Genomic DNA, 21,568 nt, shown 5'->3' with positions numbered 1-21,568 from the left:
AACCCTCCTACTATCCAAGATTGAGACGGGCTATACAACCATATAAGAATTCAAATTGAAATAATGAGAATTTCCAGTGTTTGAAAGTTGCAGGCAAGTTTTCTCCTACATTCTATCCTTTCCCCTTCTCTCAGTTTGACCCAAGAACAGTTGAAGTAAATCTTCTCAGGTATTTCTGTTCACATCCATAGAATAGAAGTGCTCTCTGGCTTCAGCATTCTCTTAGCTTTAACCTATACCCATGCCTCTAAGTCCTAAACATTAAAACCTTAATTTATTCTTTTTCATCTCTAGCCTAAAAATTTACAGCTTCCTGATAATTTTAGTAACTAATATCTAGAATCCCACTTAATTGTTTTGTGAATGTCAATCTTACCAACCTGAAGATTCTATTTTACTTCTTCAAATCTAGGCCTTCATATGAACAAACTTTGGGACCATAGGGCCATATAGGCATGTACCGTACGAGTCTTCATCCAGAAACATTGATGAAGACTGACAAACCAGAAACAAGGAAGTAATATCAAAAGCAACCGTGAGGGAGAAAGTGAAAATTCATAAGTATTTCCAGTAGCTTTTTGCTTCCTTTAATTGTGTTCTAATAAGCATTAAAAAGACAAAAGGCAAACCATAACATGCAATCCCTCCCTCTACTCATATACAAGAGCAAACCATAACATGCAATCCCTCCATCCCTGTAAAAATAATTAATTTCACTCTAATTAAAAAAATTAGTTGGTATTATTTAATTTTATTGATCTCAAGCGAAAAATAATGTTATTTCTACAATATTTTTAGTTGGAATTTGTTATCATAAATAAAAAAGAAATATTAAAAATACAATTACAATTAAATAAAAGTATTTTAGAAATAATAACATTAAATAAAACAAAATTAGCTAAATTTACTTATATTTAAGTTCAACATACAACATTATTTTTTTTTGTTTATATATGATTCAAGAGAGAGTAAAAGAGGTGACAAAGATAGATTAGACTCTATGGAGAATGGGAGATCACTCAAAGACAAATCCTAATGAAGTGGACAAGTAAATATTTCTCACACATCATGAAAAAGAGACAAATAGATAATAAAAAAATTTATAAAAAAAATTATATAATCATTAATTCATTTATAAACTTTGTTATTTATTATTAATATTATAAGAAATATAAATAGAAAAAATAATTAATGCTCAATTAAAAAATAAAAATAATAATTATTTTAGAACAAAATTATTTTTTCCTTATTAGATAATTATAAGAGAAGTGATTCTCTTGATTTCCTCCATAATCAGTTGCATATAAATGAAGGAAGCGGAGAAAGGGACTAGCTGAATTACCACATGCATTGAAAGAAGAGCTCTTTGAAAGAACATGGAAATCAATGCCTTTGTCTTGTGGTAGAGTTGAAGACGAAGCCAACGTGTATAGGACCTACACAAAAATAGACGTGCTGATCTTTTTCATATGATATACTATATAAGTTGGGTAAAAATAACAGGGACAGTGGCCGTAAGGAGATATCAAAAGCAAATGTACACAGTACACACCAACTGCATTGCTAAATATTTGATGTTGTTCAAGCACCTTGAATAAGGATAAATTGTTAGGAGTAATTTTTACATAACACATGGTTGAATGTTATTAATGTTTTCGTAAATAAAAGAAAAATATAAGTATATGTAAAATTGGTTCGGGTCATAATTATGTGATAGTCTCAAATTATTTAATAATTTCCGATGAATTAGGCCACAAATTTAAAAGTTAAATTATCTTTATTATAATCATTGCATAATTATAGATTTATTTGATACTAATTATATATTTAAAAATCAAAATATAGAATTGAATCAAGCAATTCAATTCAAACTATATTTGATTAGATTGAATTGAATTTGATATTATATTTAAATTAAACCAATATTAATTTATTTTTATCATGAGACAACATGATTTTTTTACTTAAAAATTATTTAAAACATGAATAAAAAAACATTATTTCAAACTTAAACGCAAATATTTTTATCTTGTACTCTATATAGGAATGACAAAAAAATTCACACTCATGAATATCTATGAATAAAATCTGTAACCAATAATAAATGGAGTTTTTAGCAGGTACCTATGAATAACGAGTACAAATATTTTTTACTATTCGTTTATTAACGGACAGGGACATGTATCATGGTGTCCAAACTCAAATGTACACATTACTCGTTAATATTTAAAATACTTAAATATTTTTTATATTTTTTTTTAATTTGTACTTATATTTTAGAGTATAATTTTATGTGGACTTACATTTTCGTGTAGTTTTATTTTAATTTATAATTTAGAGATTAATTTTTAGATAAATTTGTTTGAAGCTCACAAAATAATTTTTTTTATTTATTCATTTTTTATTTTAAGAATTATCCATAGATATTTTCAATTCTGCAGAATATTTGAGTATTTTTTTGTTGTAAACATTAAAATTAATTTTTAAAAATAAAATATTAGAATAAAAAACTATAATGAAAGTGTTTTTAAAATATTTTTTAAGTATTTTTTATTTTTTAAAATATTAACGAATACTTGCAGATATCTAAAATATTTGTGGATCTACTTAACCGGTGATTGTTCGGTAATGGGTGGACATGTGGCGCACATTATCTGGCGGAGCGGGTAGCTGGTGAGTTCTATCCGTACCCACTAACCCACCCGTGCTTGTTGCCATAGTATTGTGCTTCTTTGTTACTTTCTCTTTTCTAGATTATATAATATTTTAGAGAGAATTTTTTAAAAAAATATAAATTATTTTACAAAATTAATATTATATTAAATATTTTTTTAAGATTATTCCTAATTAATACCTAGTGAGAATAGTATATGTAGAATAATAAATGAGTCATTAATCAGAGAGATAAAGAATATTTTAAGAAATTAATTGATGTTTTCTTTAAAATTTAATAAATTAATTATATTTTTTAATATATCTATCACAACCTTAAAAAGTCATGTGTATTAAAAAAAAGTGATTTTTATATAAATTTGATGATTATATTTTAATTTTTTTAAAATAATAATAATAATAATAATAATCTATAATTTATCTATCCTAATAACAAAGGAAATATTCTCATTTGATCTACATTTTATTGAACAATTTTACCTTTAAATCATTTGTTAAATTTTCAAATTTTTCTTTTAATCTAGCATAACTTCCTACTACTTCTATCTTGTTATTTTTTTTTTTATTCAATCACTTCTTTTATTAAGTGTATTTAACTTTTGTTTCTTTTAATTGTTTTCTTTATTGATTAAAAGTTAGAGAAACACCAAGTGTCTCTGTCCCTTAGTCATAGGTAAAAGAAATATGATATTTTGGTAACACATTTTAAACTCATTTCGTATAATTATATTTATAAGTTATTATTTTATTTCTGTAACTACCTTTACAAATTACTCACTACCTTCATGTATTTCATATTAATAAAATAATCTATATCTATATTAATAATAAAAAAGAAAATATTTTCATTTGATATACACATTTGATTGAATAGTTTTATTCTCAAATTTTAAATTTTTTTTTTCTAACTTCTCGTATCCTTCCATTACTTCTGTATTGTTAATTTTATTCTATCACATCTTTATTAAATGGATTTAACTTCTTTTTTAATTTTTTTTATTTATTATTGGAAATTTAGAGAAACACAAGGTATTTCTGTTTCTCTCGTTATATATATATATAAAGGAAATATGATATTTTGATATACACATTTTTATACTTATTTTATTCCTATAACTATGTTATTATTTTATTTCTATAACTTTCTTCACAAATCACTACCTAATTTCTATTATTTTCATTTTAAAAAATATGGAAAAGCAATTAGATGGAGTGTCGGTTTTCCTCAGTATTTATTTTCAACCATCAAGGATAAGCTAATTTATATTTGTTTTCAACCATCAAAATTATGGTATTAAAAAATTACGAAAAAAAATAATTTTGTTTTAATTATATTTTAGATTATCATTTTAAAAAGTCGAAACAAAATACTAGTATTAAAAAGTAAAAAAAAAATATTTATTTAAAAAAATAATCAAATTGATTCTTTTACCGTTTTACGAATTAATCAGTACCGAAGAGTCCTAATCCCAAATTCGTAGTTGAGAAATCCCTAAGATCTGAAAAGGTTTATTTCTTTTTCATCAGAATCCAAATTCCAATTCCGAAAGCAGCCACCAACAAGAACCCAACCGGTGTCGCTGCTCTCTCTCTGTTACTTCCCTATCCTCGGTACTCTATCTCTTCTCAGCTTTATGCTTTCTTTTTCCTTTCGTTTTTTCACCCCATTTTCCCAAAATTCACGACCGTCTAATTCCCTATTGTTACAGTAGCACGCTCAAGTTTAGTTCTCTGTTTTTGTACAGTTTCAGAAAAAATTTCATGGGTTTGTCCGCGTCTTTGACGGCAACCTCAGCTCTTAATAATTCATCACTTTTTTTTCTTCTTTTTAAATATCAAATTTGTATGCTCATATTGGACTGTTGTTGTTTCTGTTGAGCGATATTTGAGCATGGCATCTTTCACTGTTTATTTGCAGAGTAGCATTATTGGGGCTTGAACCCCTTTGTTTTATTCGTAGTCATTGAGCTGTGGCATTGTTTGTGTATTTATAGTGTGTGGTTCGTACTATGAAGAGGACTATGCCATGGAGTGACGACGATGAGTCATCGTCTTCACATTCAGATTCTGAACGTGATAGTGAAACTGGAGGGGAAAACTCCAAAGGTATTATTTCATCTTCATCCTCTTTTCTCTGTCTAGTTGTTTTTATGACTCTGCTGATTGCTCTCAAGTTTGATTCATTCAATGTGAAAGTTATATACATTTTTCTTGTGTTGAAATTTGCTGATTTTGTTTGAGTTATGACAATAATTCATGAGTGACTGGTGCACATGGTATCTTGACAAATTTACTCTCTTGAATTGAACAATAGATGTACGTGGGTGCTTATTGTGATATGTCCCACATCTTGTGTTTTGTGATGTCGGTAGTTCGGATTATCTTTCCTGTTGTTACAGCTATTTTCTTCATGTCTAGGCTCTAGAATGTGGATTGATGCTCATCCTAGCTATCGAACTTTGGCATTGGTAGTTCCTTTGGCCTTTGGGTGTTGATGTGGAATTATGAATATTTCTGAACTTATAGAGAAGGGTACATTTGGATTCATCCAAGGGTGGATAAATATTCCTTGTAAAATCACACTGATGAACCACTCTAATTGTGTATTAGTTACCTGATATTCTTTCTTGGTAGGCATCTGATAGCATGGAATAGAACTATCTGCTAAATAACTGAGGGATAATCTTATAGTAGAGAATTAAGATAATTTGATGATGCCCAACTGTAGAAGAGATAGTTCGTTTGTGAATAGTGTGATTACTGATGTAGATTCAATTGTTGAGTATTTAGACCCATCCCCAACTTGAGTTAGTGCAATTCTGCAAGATAGTTGGTCACTATACAATTGCTGATAGACAAAGTCTGTGGGAGGATGTGTTACCTAATGGTTACAAACACCTATTTGGCGGATTTTGATTCTCTGCAGTTTTTAGGGAAACTGCATGAATCCCATCCATTCATTTTATTTTATTACATAACAATAAATTAGTATTCAAAATTTAATTTTTATTAACTTTAATGGTTGGATTTGCAACTACACACAGTACAGTTTCTTCAAAACGGTCGAGGATTGGGATCCCCCATTTGACACCCTCATCTCACTATTGCTCGTCGCATAATTTCTCCTATTACAACTACAAAAATGAATTTTAAACACTTCAAATGCTATTTAACACCTGGTGTGAGAGAAAAATACAAGTATAATAGGTAATATGATGTGATAAGAAGTAGAGAGAAATGAGAGATGTTGATGGGGTGTTTTAAAAAATGGATGTTTAAAAATCATTACTCTTACATCTCTCACTTCTCTCTGGGTGGGTGTCCAAAAAACATTACTCTTACCTAATGCTAACCTCGATTAGAGGAGTTGATTCTGATTTCTCTACATCCTACATGCATAAAAAGGATTGACTAATTTACATATACCATTAATTATGTGAACTATTGTGCTTTTCAGCTTCACGGATATTCTTTTAAGAGTTTCTTTAGCATATAGAATAGATATTTTCATGCTAACAGAAATGAGAATATGAAGACTTTTAAACCTCCTTTCACAATATTTAATCCTGAATTTACTCCATATTTGGCAGCATGGTGTTAGTTCGTGAAAATGATCCATATTACCGAAGCTTCATTCTCTGTTGCCTTTAAAGTTTGACATCTTGACATTTGTCTCCCTAATTTTATTGCTGTTTGAGTTTTCTTTACTAGTTTATGAATTTTATGCCTAAAGGTAAATCTAGGAAGCAGAAAACTGAGAAAAGTGGTGTAATTGACTTTGAGGCTTTGAAGCGACACGGGTATAGAGGTGGACCTTCTGTCCTAAAAGTACCCGCACCAAAAGAAGATGACTCAAAGCAAGATTGGTCGTGGTCCACTGGAAAAGAAAAGCGTGTAGACAAGGAAATTGAAGAATCATATGAAGAACGAAAGAAAACAAGAGAGGCTATTTCCCTAGGAGAGGAGCTGCCAGCTGCTCTGACTAGGAATGACAAGAAGAATATTTCTTTCTCACAGAAGGAAAAGAGGAAGAGAGAGCTGGGTCAAGCTAGCAGGGGCAAAAATTATGTTGAAGAAGAGAAGAGGTTGTTGAGAGAGAATGGAATCTATTCTGGTTTTGATGCTTGATGCCAGCCTAGATAGAATATCCTTCATCTTGTCCAAAGGCACTTTCTCATGTTCTTGTACTGTAAAGAAGACTTGGTTGTAACTTGTAATTGTGGTTTAAAACTTGACATGAATTGGGTGGGGATAATCTACAATTGTCTCAACTCAACTTAATGACTGAGCTTAATTAAGCCCCCCCTTTTTTGTTGTAGCAAAAAAAAAACGATTTTGGAGAAATTGTTTCTAATGTTCAATTTATTTCGTTGAGATAACTTTCGAACCAATGCAAATTTATCATCCAAATACATCCAGATTGTTTTTATTTTCTTTCAACAAATTTCATACAAAATTTACGAGGCTTTTACTGTGATTAGTGGTTTTTATAATCAATAATGTGCAATTTGTTGAAAGAAAATAAAAACAATCAGGTAAAACATAAAAAGAACCTGTAGTTCAATCTGTATTGGCATAATTTTTTACGACTGAAGGTGGGAGCCTCGCAATACATGGTAGGAAAGGGTTATTAACTTTTTACAAGAATGAAAATAAGTGATTATTTTGTAAAAACATTTTAAAAAAACATAGTCAGTAAATATATTTCATATGAGAACTTTCTAAAATAAATAATGATATATATTTAATTTTTTCAATCATTTTATTTATCCAAAAAAAAAAGTCTTCCTCTCCTTTCCATTCAAACCAGTGCATATCTGTCAATTATAGGTATCCCATTCCGAATATTATTTGCTTTGAATTGAGTTTGTAGAATTAAAAGAAAATCACAAAAGATGCCAAAGATCAGCTTATCAAATTATTGGCTATCAAATATAAGAAGTGATTGAACTGATAGATCTAAAAATTATGAAAAATGCCATACTGCACGAAAGAACATGACCCAACCACAAAATCAAATATCTGAAATCTGATTAGTTACTTGATTATCATTTAAACCACCCATGTATTGCGTTTAGCGCCCAGATTTATCGAATCCCTTATTCGTGCTTTTCGTGACTATCTTCATTCGTAACATATAGCATCTCTAAAAAATTATTCACCACTCAAGTTTGGGAAGCACAGGCGAGTTATAACATACAAAGTGATAACCTAAATTAAAGACTAGAATTAGAGAAAAGTGTATCAAAGTTTATCCTGAACCGACCATCAACCACTTCATTCAGTCTTTAAGGTAAAGGTGGAGTACGGAGTACTTTGTTTTGGTAGTTTAACGAGAGTTAATCTATCTCTAATATCTATCAAAAGCCATAAATAATGTACTGATGAAGCACGTCAAAATCTCTCGCCTAATGATCAATTGAGTCTTCAGAAGAAGAAAAATAACTCACCCTCTGGAGTGGTCCAGATCAAGTTGCTTGAACTCAACAGGCATGTGATGGATGTATGGTCATCACTTCAATTAATAAACGCTAGGTTTTTTTTTTCAGATTTGGAGTTCCCTTTGAAGCTCCAACAAACCGTATGCATATAACGACTTCAAAATTTGGAAATTAACGAGGCAAAATCTAATAGTGTGAAAAATCAATACGTGCAGTGTGGCACTATTATTTTAGACCAACAATGTAAAAGTTTCAATTATGGCTCTTCACTTTGCTAGCATGAAACGCGTATATTATGAAACGAATCCATAAGTTAGTACCCTTGTTTCCCCCAAGACAATTGAATCTTGGATTCGTAGTTGGAATATGGTGTTCCGACTATCACATGATTTTAGGCGTGTGGGCATCTCCCCTTTAGAGATTTATTTAAGGGGCAGGTGAAGACCCGTTGATGGAAGAATATCTAAACATGAAGCAAATTACAGCTTTGTTATTAATGGCTGGAGGAACTACTTGCATTATTGTAAAGTATATTTCAACTTTTGTAACTTGAAAAATTGAGTTACAAAGATTGTTAAGCAAGTAATCAACTCCCAGGTGTTCGGGTGTTCGGTTGTTAACCTGCGTATAACTATCCATCCAGAATTCCAGATAATGTCCCCCTTGCCAAAGTCTTGGCGTAAAGCTGTCAAGTGCGATTTTATTGATCCTGCCCAAACACAATTATCAGCATCACTGATGACCTAAGAAGTGTCAACACTACACGAGACACAAACATCCAACAAAATTTGAAGCGTCTCAATTAGAATTTGAAATGATATGTTATGCTGTATTGTCCATTATGTGTCTGATATGAACATGACTCCTCTTTTCAGGTGTTCATGCTTCATAATTGATGACCAATGTGTTTATTAGACAAGGTAGATCAACAAATGAGGTATTTCATTTTATGAAATGATAGCTAACCAAAATTTAACGCAAAAAAAACTAATATATGGTTGGTACTTACTACATATTTTTCTAGATAAAATTAGTAGCAAAATTAAAACATAATAACCTGAGTTCTTTTATCTCAACGTGAAGAAACCTCTTTATTATCAGATTCAGTAATGTTGAAGAATAAAATAATTAGAAATGCTAGTTCAGCACATAAATGTTGCAGAAGAAACATACTTTATGTACCAAGGGTCAGCTTGTCTGAGTATGTGGAAAATGAAAATGAGGGGGTTAAATAATGTATTTGAAAACACAGTCCAGACAAATTGTCATTTCCATCTATGCTATGTTATTTTTACCTATTTAAACAAGCAGACTCTCTTAAGTAACATTAGCCATACCCAGAAAAAAGAAATAAACATCAACATCATAATAAAGAGAATATATATTGAACGATACAATGTAATGCAATGATATACTAACACATAAAAGCAACAATAGTATTGCTAGTATAACCAGGCCAAGGCTAATGCAAAGAAGAGCAAAGGTAATTAACGAACCTTTACACTGAAAAGAACACTGCCATCTGAAACCTGTTCACCCACCATAAGTTGAAGCCCATGCACATAGCCAGAAGAAGGTGCCTTTACAACATGCTAGAAAAAGTATAGAACGTTTTTGGTTATAACTTGCTGAATAGATAAAGAAAGGAGTTTCCAACATTCAAATAGAAAATGTACAAACCTCCATCTTCATTGCTTCCAATACTAACACAGGTTGTCCTTCCTCCACTCTTGTCTTGTTCTCCACTAGAACCTTAACTACCAAGCCTGCCATGGGTGCTACAACTGTCCCTTGAGGGTTGGCTGATGTTTCAACTTTGGGTTTATGTTGGGATTCTTCATCCTCAGACAGCTCCAGGCCTAGTTTCTCTCTGAAATAATGATGACAGGACCCTTGCCAAATATGAATATGCCTTATTTGATCCTGAATCCCAAGGAAAACCATATTTGCCTTATAAGCTTAAGAAATTTATTTAACAATCAAGATGGATACAGCAGTTAAATGTTTTTATCAAATCAATCCACACAAACTCCAGAATCATCTATGCAGAGGAAAGCACTTACCTTTGAATAAACAGCTACATTAACATCATTGATTACACCAGCAGCTTCAACTCTAAAATAGTTATCTTTTACATATGTTGATTTCACTTCTAAAACAGGAGATCCATTTTGTTCTGTCTGAAAGATATAATATCATCTTGAGTTAACGTTTTTGGAGAATTTGTGGCATAATTGAACAGGGAAAAAATTAGTTTCATTTGATACCTCAATTAGGTATCTCCCATCAGGCTGATAAGTGATGGTAAGCTTCATGATCTTTGAGCTACCACTACCATATTCATTATCCCACTCAAGTTCCATTCTACGCTTAGCTTGATGATGGATTCTGAAAGGTGGAGAAGAATACCATATAGGGAGCAAGCTGCTGCCCCCTGAACATGCTTATGTAAATACCAAGGAAAATTACAAAAACAACTCAACATTACACAGCAAGAATGGGACAATTTACCAGGTGGATTTCTAGCCAATATGAAATGCTCTTTTTCAATGAGGCATGCGGCCACCAGGGATGCATTAAGTCTAGCAGCTTCATATGCTTCTTTCACAGACACTGAATTGTTAGCATCAACAAAGAGGTCTTCTTTGTAGTTATCAATAAAATGAGTCTCCACATTGCCATTTGCAAATGCCCTGTGATTAGCAAGCTTTTGAAGAAAGTTGACATTGGTTGGCAGACCTGCAACCTGTGGAAGAAGATATTAGCAATTTAAACATGCAGCAAGATTTCAAAAGAACAGAATACAACTAGAAAAAAAATGAATTACAATGACTTGAATCTCTATTGTACATGGGAAGGAGAACGAAAAAGCCACCATGTCCACCACTGGCCCCAAAGGTTATAAATACAGGATCTAACAAAGGGTAAGTAATATAACATCTCAACACAGAAAAGGCCAAATTTACTACAAACCCTCAATCACAATCATGATAACTTCACAGTTCACTATAGCACAGGCAATACAAAAATTTAAGTATACCTGAAACTTTGACAGACTATCCTTGAGTTTGACCAAGGCAGCAGCACGATTTTCTCCCCACACCACAAGCTTAGCAATCATAGGATCATAGTGCATGCTAACTTTGTCTCCTTCTTTAACTCCAGTCTCCACTCGGACTTCCAAAATAGCAGATTTTCAGTATGATAAAAAAAAAGAAAGATCCACAAATCAATATTGAAGTTTCATAGTTATTCCAACCAAAGTGGGGAAAATTCAGATTCATCATAAATAGATTAGTAGGCTAATTTTGCATATCTGACCTGCAGATGAGACTGGAACATGATAATGGTGTAGAACTCCAGTTGCTGGAAGAAACCCTTTTTGAACATTTTCAGCATAGATTCGAGCTTCAAAAGCATGACCTGCCATCACAAAAAGAGTTATAATATACTGAAACTTCAAGGCCTCTAATAGATGGATGGAACTTTACACATAATAGTAAAATAAATAGTTGACAAACTCAAAATCATTAACTAGGGGCTTATAAAATTTTCTATATGTTCTTTATTTTCAGAAATAACAGTTCAGTTTGCCTCATTATGGGGAATATTTTAGAGTATGTCATTAAGATGACTTCCACCAATTAGTCATAAATATTGGTAAGAGTTTCTTTTCTCCTTGCAGCGTATATAACAGAATTTGGGCCTATGTACTTATACATGACTTCCAATCAACCTAGTTTACAAAAAAAAATAAAAAAAATCATATCTTAAGCCTATTGGTACCAGTCATACAGATTATTTTACTCTTAAAGTGATGTTTTCTGTTTTTTGGCTCAGGAGCTTTAGTCAACCACATACTGATCCAACTGTCAACTTTAATTCATTAAAAAATCATTAAGTTTAATATGGAGTTAAGCAGAGCAAACCCCAAACTCACCCTCGCCCACACACACAATAAATGAAAAAGGGGTAGGAAGAAACTAAAGATATGAAAAGCAGCATCACCTGATAAGGGTACTTGTGATTGACTCAATGGAAGAGCTTCTCCATTGGCAACAAGGATTTGCCATTCAACAAGATCCTGACCAACAATCATTTCTGTAACAGGATGCTCAACCTGTATTAACATTCCCCCATGTTATACTTTTGTAAGCCTAGATTTTAGGAAAAGTGACTGAGTGACAGTAAAAACTAATACAAGCACCTGAAGACGTGTATTCATCTCCATAAAGTAAAATTCATCAGAGACTGTATCAACTATAAACTCCACAGTCCCAGCATTGTAATAATTAACTGCCTTCAGCCATCAGAAAGAAATATGAATCAGTGGATGATATCGAATGGAAAAGAAAAATTTGCCAATGAAATTCTAAATCAATCTAATCTTGAATACAAGGTATCTAAAGATTTTTATACTCAGAAGAAATCAATGAACCAATTATTTCAGATCCTTCAAAGCTTGATGAAGCTATTGCAATTTGCAGGAGGCTGAGAAAGTACAGTTTAGCATTTTGAAATAGAAGGACCTTACCTTTGCAGCTGAAACAGCGGCTACACCCAATTGTGCACGAAAGTCAGCAGAAATGTTTGGCTGCAAATTTCAAGTTCTTAACTCCAGCAAAAAAAATTAAAAAATAAATTAATTAATATTAAAGACATGATAATGGAAGCCATACAGCTGGAGCTTCTTCAATTATTTTTTGGTGTCTTCTCTGAACACTGCAATCTCGCTCATACAAATGCAGAACATTCCCATGCTTATCCCCAAATATCTACAATGATAAACAGAAAAGAATCCATAATAAACTTCAATCAATGAGACATGACATTTTTATTGATGCCCATTATTTTAATTCCGTTTTTCCAGTAAAATTCTTAAATAAGTGAACACATAATCCCTGGGCTAAAGATTAACCTTCACGGCGCAGTTCTAATTTTTCAGAAGAAAAGTAAGCAACCAATGAAGCTTCAAGGAGAAATATGACAGTAGGGCAACAAAAATGAGCATAAATACCTGGACTTCTATGTGTCTTGGCCGTGTAATATACTTCTCCAACAATATTGTGTTGACGCCAAAAGAAGCAGCTGCTTCCCGTTGTGCAGCTAAGAAGGATTCAACAAACTCATCTGGAGTGTGTACAATCCTCATACCCTGCAATATTCACATATAGTCCAAATGTCAACATAATAAAACTGTAAGCTCAGAGCAACAAACATTCTCAGAATAATCCCTCTATCATCTATTTTCATCACAAAAGAAATCCAGAACTCTAAATATTCACCTTAGGTTATCACATATCATAGAAAAGGAGACGACCGAGGTCCACAAACAATATCAGAAACACAGCACAGCACAGAGAATGGCAAAAATCTAGGTTGTTTGGACTAAATTCTCGAGGCAACAACAAATTTCACTGTTCTATTAATAATCATCCATCTCAAAAAGTACTTCTGTAATTGACTAGAAGATAAAGAAAAGTAGCACACCCCTCCAACTGCGTTAAGGAACAGGAAACGGAATAACTCGTAAATATCAAGATGGGAAGCACCTTTCCACCTCCACCATGAGTTGGCTTAATTAGGACTGGATATCCAATTCTATCAGCTTCCAACTTCATTTTTTCAATATCTTGATCATATCCGTGATATCCAGGTACAAGAGGCACACCTGCAGCTCCCATTATTCTCTTCGATGCACTGCCACAATCCATACCAAAAAAAAAAAAAAATGATAATCTAAAGACGCATTGATAACACATTCATAATGAATTATGAAACTTAACTGTACGATACCTCTTGTCACCCATATCTCGAATAGCAGACGCAGGAGGCCCTATAAAAGTGAGACCACTCTCCTCACAGAGCTTGGCGAAGTCAGCACTCTCCGACAAGAATCCATACCCAGGGTGAATAGCCTAATCGAAACGACAAGTGTCAACATTCGATTAGCTCAATTAACCAAAGACGAAAAGCAAAAGCGGAAGGAGTGAACTGAAGAAAAGTTTACCTGCGCGCCGGAGCGAATTGCGGCGTCGACGATGGAGGCTCCGTTCAAGTAACTGAGCCGCGCCGGCGGCGGTCCGATTCGAATGGCCTCGTCGGCGGTTGCCACGTGGAGCGAATCCCTGTCGGCGTCGCTGTAAACGGCGACGGTTTGAATGCCGAGCCTCCGCGCGGTCCGCGTGATCCTGCAAGCGATTTCGCCGCGGTTGGCTACTAGAATCTTCTCGATGCGGTGTTTGTTGTTTCCCGCGGAGAAGGCTCGTGCGCGCACGTGCGAGTAGGAGAGTGTGGTTCTGGTGATGATAAGCTTTCTGCGGAGCAACGCCAGAGAAGCCATGGTGGTTGGTTGGTATGTGTGAGTCGCGGAATGGAAAGGAAGGAGTGAGTAATAATATGAATGCGTGCCATGATCGGGCACTCATAGGGGTAGTTTTGTCCAATCCAGAAGTGCTGAACCGATAAGTGTGCTGTGCTGTAATGGAGTGGGACGAAGGATTACGGGATATGGATGAATGACACTTTGGTCAGCTTAGTAAGCATCTACAGTCAACGCCTTCATCTTTTTGCTTTTTATTATTTTTTTTTTTTCAACCACCTTAACCAAAGGATCTTTGGTTTTCAATGGTACCTGTAATAATTCCACAAGCTTAGAAAAAAATTTATTCTTTAAAAGTTCACTCATCAAAGAGTTATAACTGATATTGGTCCTATTTTTCTATTTCATGCCTTATAAATACTCCTATATTCTATCGGAGATCCAATTTAAATATTTTCTCACACATTCAATATGTGTTATCATGAAATTACATTCATTGAGTCTTTTGTTTTTATCATTAAAAAAATATATTATTTTTATCATTGAATTTATTTGGCACTAACATTTAGATATTCCTAAAATATAAAAAATTAAAATTTTGTTACTAAATTTGAAAAAATTATGACAAATTAATCTTATCTTTAGTTTTCTTTGTTAAGTCAAACAGTTATACCTATGTGACACTTTTGGTAATGACATGATACTAATGATTGTCGTGTGTCATAATTATAAAGTGTCATTTTGATTTTTCAAAATATTTTTGAATTTTTAATTAAATATCATATTATATATAAATTGTTAGCATAGTGATGATAATTGATATTTGTTTATAGTGATAACAATTATTTATGGTGATAAAAATCAAATGAAAAATAAGTCTAAAAATCTGAAATATTATATTTTATATTTGAAATCACTATTAATTTATTATATTTTATTAAGTTAAATTCTAACAAATAATATTATTATAATAACGACAAACATCAATATAAGTGAATTGTAAATAAATAAAAATATGAAAATTAAATTTATTTTTCATAGGAATCAAAATAAAACTGTGTATTATGTTAATATATAGATACTAATAAATAATTTATTTTAAAATTTAATATACTTATTTAATTAAGGAGGAACTTAAAAAGTAACAAATAATTCTAACACTTTTACTTTACATGTTTTCTTATATTCAATCGTTATAATGGAACAAGCTTTTTTTTAATTGTCTTTTCATCATTAATATTATTTCATCAAATAGATTAATTAATTAATCTAACATTCTACACATATTAATAACATATAAGATAATAACTTAATTTGGATATAATATCTAGTTTGAAATCTTATAAAATCTTGTTAGTAATGTTCTAGATTAATAATGTCCTAGATTTAACATTACTATTATGGTGTATTTACTCGTAAATTAATTTCATACTTATATTATAATTATTGTAGAAATAATAGAAGTGGGGGAATATGTTAATATTTATGCTAATAATTTCATGCTAAGACTTAGACTATGTTTGGTAAAATTAACTGAAAGTTGAAAATTTATCTAATTAAATCATAAGTGTTTGATAAAATCATATGTTGAAGTGGTTGAACATTAAATAAAAAACATTAAAAAGGACATCTAATAAATATTCGAGGACAAAAAGAAAATAAATATAAAAAGCTATAAACTAACATTTTAAAAAATATAATGTTACTTTAAGTAGCATCTAAAAAACGTTAAAGATTACTAAAAAAACTCATTTATCAAATAGTTAAATAAACTTTTTAGTTAGTAAAAAAAACTAAAAGTTAATTGAAATATTTTGCCAAACACATTTTTAATTAAAATTTTAAAAATACTTTCAAGAATCAAAATGATATTACATGTTAAGTTCAAAAATCAAAATAAGTTTATGAACTAAAATGACAATAAATTATTAAGTTTAAAGACTAAATAAAAAAATTAACTTTTTTGACACTAGATACAACCATTTGAATTAACGGAAAAATTTAACAATAAAATTAATTTATCGCACTTTTAAAAAATTTAATAACAAAATTTAAATTTTCTATTTTTCAACGATCTTTTCTAACTAACAAATTCAATGACGATAATAGATATTTACTCTTAAAAAAAATTGCCATAAGCATATTGTGTAGTTAGTTATGTTATCTATTAAGGGCCTTGGGAGATGGGCCTGAGATTATTGAGCTTTTATTTTCGGAGTCAATAATTCCATGGCCCAAACTAGTTAATTATTGAGGCAAGCAAAGGCTCACGCTAGAAATGGCTAAAGTGAGCCAAGCCTTGTACTTGAATTAATCATATAAACATGCACTTGATATTTGATTGAATTTACTTTACTGGATGATAAATTTAAATGCAGATTTAATATGTGCATTAAACAGGCTTGATCAAACAACTGCATTTGAAGGTTAACCCTATCTTCGGTAGGAGAAAAAATAAATAGAAGAAAATACGGATAACGATTTTTTTTTTTGTTTGATTGAAGAGGAAGTGGAAGAAAATGAGAAAAAATAATTGATTTATAGAAATAAAAGTTTAAATTTTTCATATTTCTTATTTTCTTTTTTATTTAAATTTTAAACTTTTTTTCTTTCTTTCAAGTAAACGGACATGTTAAAACTTATAATAAAAAAGTTACGATCGCTTTATTAATTTAAGGACAAAGTCGATCTCCAAATACCTATGCGATGATAAACTCCTGCATAATGTACGGTATGATTCGCTGAACTTACGGTTTGACTTGAAAAATGATGTGTGAAGGTCAAGAAGTTGTTTTTCTTTAATATTGGAGTACATTTATTGAGACGGGTGTATATAAAAGAAATACTTTTTTGTCCTAGGGTAAATATCATTTTAAATTATTTTATTTGTTTAAAGAAAAATTAATAAATAAATAAAAAATAATAATATATAAAACTAATTTTATTAAATAGATGAAATATAATAATATTAATATTAAATTTTAGTGAAAAAAATAATTAATATTACATTAAAAAATTAAATAAGGATTAAATTTTCTTTCTCAAATGATGGAGAGGGAGTAATAAAATAAGAGTCATAAATAATAATATATATAATACGGGTGTCGTATTTAGAATGAGTTTTTATGTTCAAATAATATAACTAGTATTGACCTTAACACATTCTAATATTATTTTTTAGGATATATTTAATTCACTAAAATACGAGGATAAAACAGAACAAAAACAATTGTTTTGTTTGATCTATAAAATGTTTTAAAGAACACAAAAAAGGAAACACGAGACAAAACAAAAAGGGCGTTACTTGTTGAATCAGGAGACAAGGTTTTGTTATGGGTAACAAAATTTAAAAAGATAAAATTCTCATTATTATTTTTTCACATATCCAATTAATCTCCCGGTCCGTATCATTTTTGCACCCACATCCTCCACAACGCTGGCTGATTTCAGGAATAGCAATATTAAAATTTTGACAAACCAAACCTAATTACATGGATTCAATAACAGAAATTTTAATAAAAGTCAATTGTTACAATTTGCATGTTAATGGTTTCATTCTTATGCTTATTTTCTGCTAAATCGGTGATCAAACCTTAGATCCTTCACAAGATTTAGTATAGACCAAAACCACCAAACTAAACTAAATGATTATTCTAATTTGCGAAATTTCCCGATTTCATCACAATTCACCAAAAAATTAAATTGACTATTTTGCTAAACCAACCAAAAAAATGTACAAAAGAAAGAGGACATTGACAACTTTATTATCTTAATCCAATGAACTTACATTTTGGTAACATCTAACAATTAAATCTGCTAAAACTAATTTCTAAGAATTTGGACTCTTACCCATGCTTTTATAAACTCTTATTTGTTTACGAATTGTTTCCACCAATCTATACATGACACATAATCAAATGATATTTATGATTCAAGATTACCTAATAACTTTTTGGTAAGAAAATGATTCATTTTTGTCTATTTTAATTGGCTTAATTTCTTTTATAGATACTGATGAATCTAATCAATTAATCATTGGTTCAAGAATTATTATTAACTAGATTAAGTCTATGGAGTTATAAGGTTAGTAATTAAAGAGAAAAAAAGAGAGAAATATTATGAGTTCAAATCTTTTTCATCAATAAAAACTAACAAACTAACAATTCACAATTGTTAATAAAAAAATCTAGAAGTCTATAAAATTTATACAATTTACAAAATATTTAATACTCCAATAATTAATTTTTACAATATATATATATATATATATATATATATATATATATATATATATATATATATATATATATAAATACAAACCATAACAATTTAAAGTTTTTTAAGGTGTCATTCAATCATGGTTCTTAATTAGCTAACATTGTGAATCATACAAAACCATAACACTGTGCATACACCTGAAACCATCGGCTTCATCAAAGCAAGTAGCAAATAAATTAATGGTTTTAATTAATAAGACGAGAAATTAGAAGTTCGTACACTACGCATTAAGAACGGTAAAAGCCGATAATTAAAACAATGCACAGATTGGAACAAATGAACAATATTCCTATTCTTCTACATCGATTTTACAAAGACATTAGAATCATCTTCTTTCATTGAGCAGAATATCCATAAAAATGAATCATTAGGCTGAATTGCTTCATTGGCTTAATTTCATTCTCTAGCCACCTTAATGGTGCAATTCAAGAGAAACAATATTTATCAATACTTTATTTTGATTCATTTATCAACTTCATTTATCAACTTCTTTAATATTTATCAAGTTTTGTATTTTTATTTTCAATACTTTACTAAATTTATTCATTTATCAACTTCTTTAATATTATACTATTTATTTTAATTATTACAATATTTATGTTTTTTTTTTATTTTTAACAAAATATTTTATCTTTAAATAAAAATAATGAAAACTTAAAATGAACCAGAAAAAATTAAATTGTAATTATCTAAAATATATTTTTATCTACGAAATAAAAGAAAACTATATAAAAGAACATTTAAACTTATGTCATTTTATATTTTGTCCAGTTAAATTCACAACTAATTTATTCAATTGGGTAATGATTCTAAAAATTAGTTTTCAACTTTCATCTAATTAACTTATTAGCTCTCTTTATCAAATAAGGTATATAAAAAAAAAACAATCACTTCATGTTAATGTAATTAAGGATAAAAGGATGGACGAGGGAGTGAGGGACCAAGAAGAGAAACCCTTCTATTTTAAAACGTGGGACTCATAGATATATAATATTTCCAAATTTAGAGGAAACAAAGAGGGGAAAATATAGTAGAAAGATTAAACTATTCTTATATTTTGTATATTTGTTTTTTATTAGGATACTTGTGTAATTTTATATATAATTTTATTTACTTTCATTTTTATTTCTTCTTAAATAATTTACATAATTATTTTACTTTTTAGTCTCTCTTTTACTTCTTTCTCTTTCTTTCCTTTCAAGTTATTTCTGAACCGAACATATCTTAAAGTGTCCTTCATTTATTTATTTATTTATTTATTTGTTACTTTAAAACGTAAACATCTCAACCTTATAAAAAAAATTCAAAAATTTAATTAATTAATTACTTGAATGGGACAAAATTAAGTCTCCAGCGATTAATAGCATCGTCCTACCCATAAAAAAAATAGCATCGTCCTTAATTCAAACGGTAACTACTTTATATTACAACAAGGTAGTATATACCAACAAAAAGAAAAATCCCTAAAAATTTAATTAGCATGTGAAATTGCAGTAAGAAGAAGAAGAAACGACTATATGTTGATGAGGGTGAGAGAGCATTTGAATTTTGAAGACATGTAAATAAAACTACAGTTGGGGCTGTGACCCATTTTGCATGTGATCATGCTTTAACCTAACCACATGATGACAATCACAGGATTTGATTATTAGCTTTCGGCTTTGGTATATACCTTCGATGTTGATGATGGGGTCATTCCATCTTCCATTAATATTCCCATGTTAACTGTGCAATGCTCTGGCATGACTTGGCCACTGCAACATCCATTCCCATCCCTGATAATAACAAGAATCTTGCTAACAAAGTATTTTTACAACATTAATTCAAAAATATTTAATATAAAAATCATATGAAAACATATAAAAAAAACATAACTAATATAATTTTATATATCTTAATATAAAAATATATATTTTTCTTTTAATTTCTCAATAATTTTTTTTGGGCACTTGTTGCCTAATAACAATCAGTATATATATTTAGCAATCTATATATCTATCAACTTCCTAGCAAGGACTACACTATGCTAAGACCAGCGATAAATCAAAGTCCAAATATTCTTTGAAAAACGTTTCACTAAACATATTCTGCATCATCATTTATCAAACTGGATGATCCATTTGGCTAAACGTTAATCAATATCACCAAATTTAATTGAGTCTCATTCCTTATTTAATCAATTTTATAACTGATTTAATTTTGTAAATTTTAATTTAATAAGTAATAAAGAATGCATGTGTTTCGAAGAATGTATTAAGAAATTATTAATACTTCGTTGAACAAAATATGTGGAGTGAAAAATAAAATAATGGTAACCGTGGTCCGTGGTGTCGTTTTGTGTAGATGGAGTGAAATGCAAATTCGAATTAGAAGTTTCAATTCAAGAGAGTGATGGATTTCTAACCTTTTTCTCTAATCCATCAATTGCTACATGACTGTGATCATGAATATGATGTTTTGTTTTTACTTTCTCTCCAGTCCCCAGAACGAATCATCTAGTAAGAATATTATCTATCTGACATGGGTTCAATTTGTTTTATGATCGACAAAAGTCAACAACAAAGAAAAATCCATCCATTAATTAAGTTGTACGGTACACTATTTATATATTTATATCTTATATTTAAAAAGGGGATAATTTTTAAGTAATTAAGAAAGAGTAAGAACGCGTGTTAATAAAAGTATAAAACTCCATTACTCCAAACATATAATTTTCTAAGTAGTTATTTTTCCCTTTATCTAAATATTGTTTGGGATAATGCCTGAATAAGAATATGAGTTGCTTCTGGAAATATTATTTGCATTGAGTCAAGACCATGTCCAAATTAAATTAGTTATAACAGACTGTAATGGG

At 30.2% G+C, this 21,568-nt stretch overlaps 2 protein-coding genes across 4 annotated transcripts; one reads left to right on the top strand and one right to left on the bottom strand.

Annotated features, from left to right (window-relative positions):
* Nucleotides 1-4,138: 4,138 nt before the first annotated feature.
* Nucleotides 4,139-7,064, top strand: LOC100306236 (uncharacterized). Of its 3 annotated transcripts, none has more exons than NM_001248889.2 (3): nucleotides 4,139-4,284; nucleotides 4,668-4,779; nucleotides 6,407-7,064. In NM_001248889.2, exons 2-3 carry the CDS (start codon nucleotides 4,683-4,685, stop codon nucleotides 6,799-6,801), a joined length of 492 nt encoding a protein of 163 aa, NP_001235818.2. In that variant the 5' UTR covers nucleotides 4,139-4,284; nucleotides 4,668-4,682; the 3' UTR covers nucleotides 6,802-7,064. The 3 variants fall into 3 exon arrangements, with proteins under 3 accessions (NP_001235818.2, NP_001237106.2, XP_040861569.1); NM_001250177.2 differs by having other exon boundaries at nucleotides 6,264-7,064; XM_041005635.1 differs by having other exon boundaries at nucleotides 4,142-4,284; nucleotides 4,592-4,779; nucleotides 6,407-7,017.
* A 1,374-nt stretch (nucleotides 7,065-8,438) lies between these two features.
* Nucleotides 8,439-14,482, bottom strand: MCCA (3-methylcrotonyl-CoA carboxylase 1). Its single transcript, NM_001360310.1, has 16 exons — nucleotides 14,125-14,482; nucleotides 13,911-14,032; nucleotides 13,667-13,814; nucleotides 13,132-13,269; nucleotides 12,794-12,889; nucleotides 12,649-12,708; nucleotides 12,322-12,414; nucleotides 12,123-12,234; nucleotides 11,436-11,537; nucleotides 11,155-11,291; nucleotides 10,626-10,860; nucleotides 10,382-10,548; nucleotides 10,178-10,294; nucleotides 9,795-10,037; nucleotides 9,611-9,706; nucleotides 8,439-8,823 (listed from the first exon to the last, which is right to left on the bottom strand). Exons 1-16 carry the CDS (start codon nucleotides 14,455-14,457, stop codon nucleotides 8,815-8,817), a joined length of 2,208 nt encoding a protein of 735 aa, NP_001347239.1. The 5' UTR covers nucleotides 14,458-14,482; the 3' UTR covers nucleotides 8,439-8,814.
* Between the last annotated feature and the right edge of the window lie 7,086 nt (nucleotides 14,483-21,568).

This window comes from Glycine max, chromosome 2, assembly GCF_000004515.6.
Source record: "Glycine max cultivar Williams 82 chromosome 2, Glycine_max_v4.0, whole genome shotgun sequence".
NCBI lineage: Eukaryota > Viridiplantae > Streptophyta > Magnoliopsida > Fabales > Fabaceae > Glycine > Glycine max.
This window is presented reverse-complemented; position numbering and strand designations above follow the sequence as displayed.

Excerpts from the sequence above, each read along its gene's own strand:
- LOC100306236 (NM_001248889.2), top strand. The coding sequence starts at position 4,683 with ATGAAGAGGACTATGCCATGGAGTGACGACGATGAGTCATCGTCTTCA. Across the intron at positions 4,780-6,406 it reads TGGAGGGGAAAACTCCAAAG|GTAAATCTAGGAAGCAGAAA; the intron begins GTATTATTTCAT and ends TTATGCCTAAAG.
- MCCA (NM_001360310.1), bottom strand. The coding sequence starts at position 14,457 with ATGGCTTCTCTGGCGTTGCTCCGCAGAAAGCTTATCATCACCAGAACC. Across the intron at positions 11,292-11,435 it reads TGTTCCAGTCTCATCTGCAG|TCCGAGTGGAGACTGGAGTT; the intron begins GTCAGATATGCA and ends CTATTTTGGAAG. Across the intron at positions 10,549-10,625 it reads ATTGGCTAGAAATCCACCTG|GGGGCAGCAGCTTGCTCCCT; the intron begins GTAAATTGTCCC and ends AAGCATGTTCAG.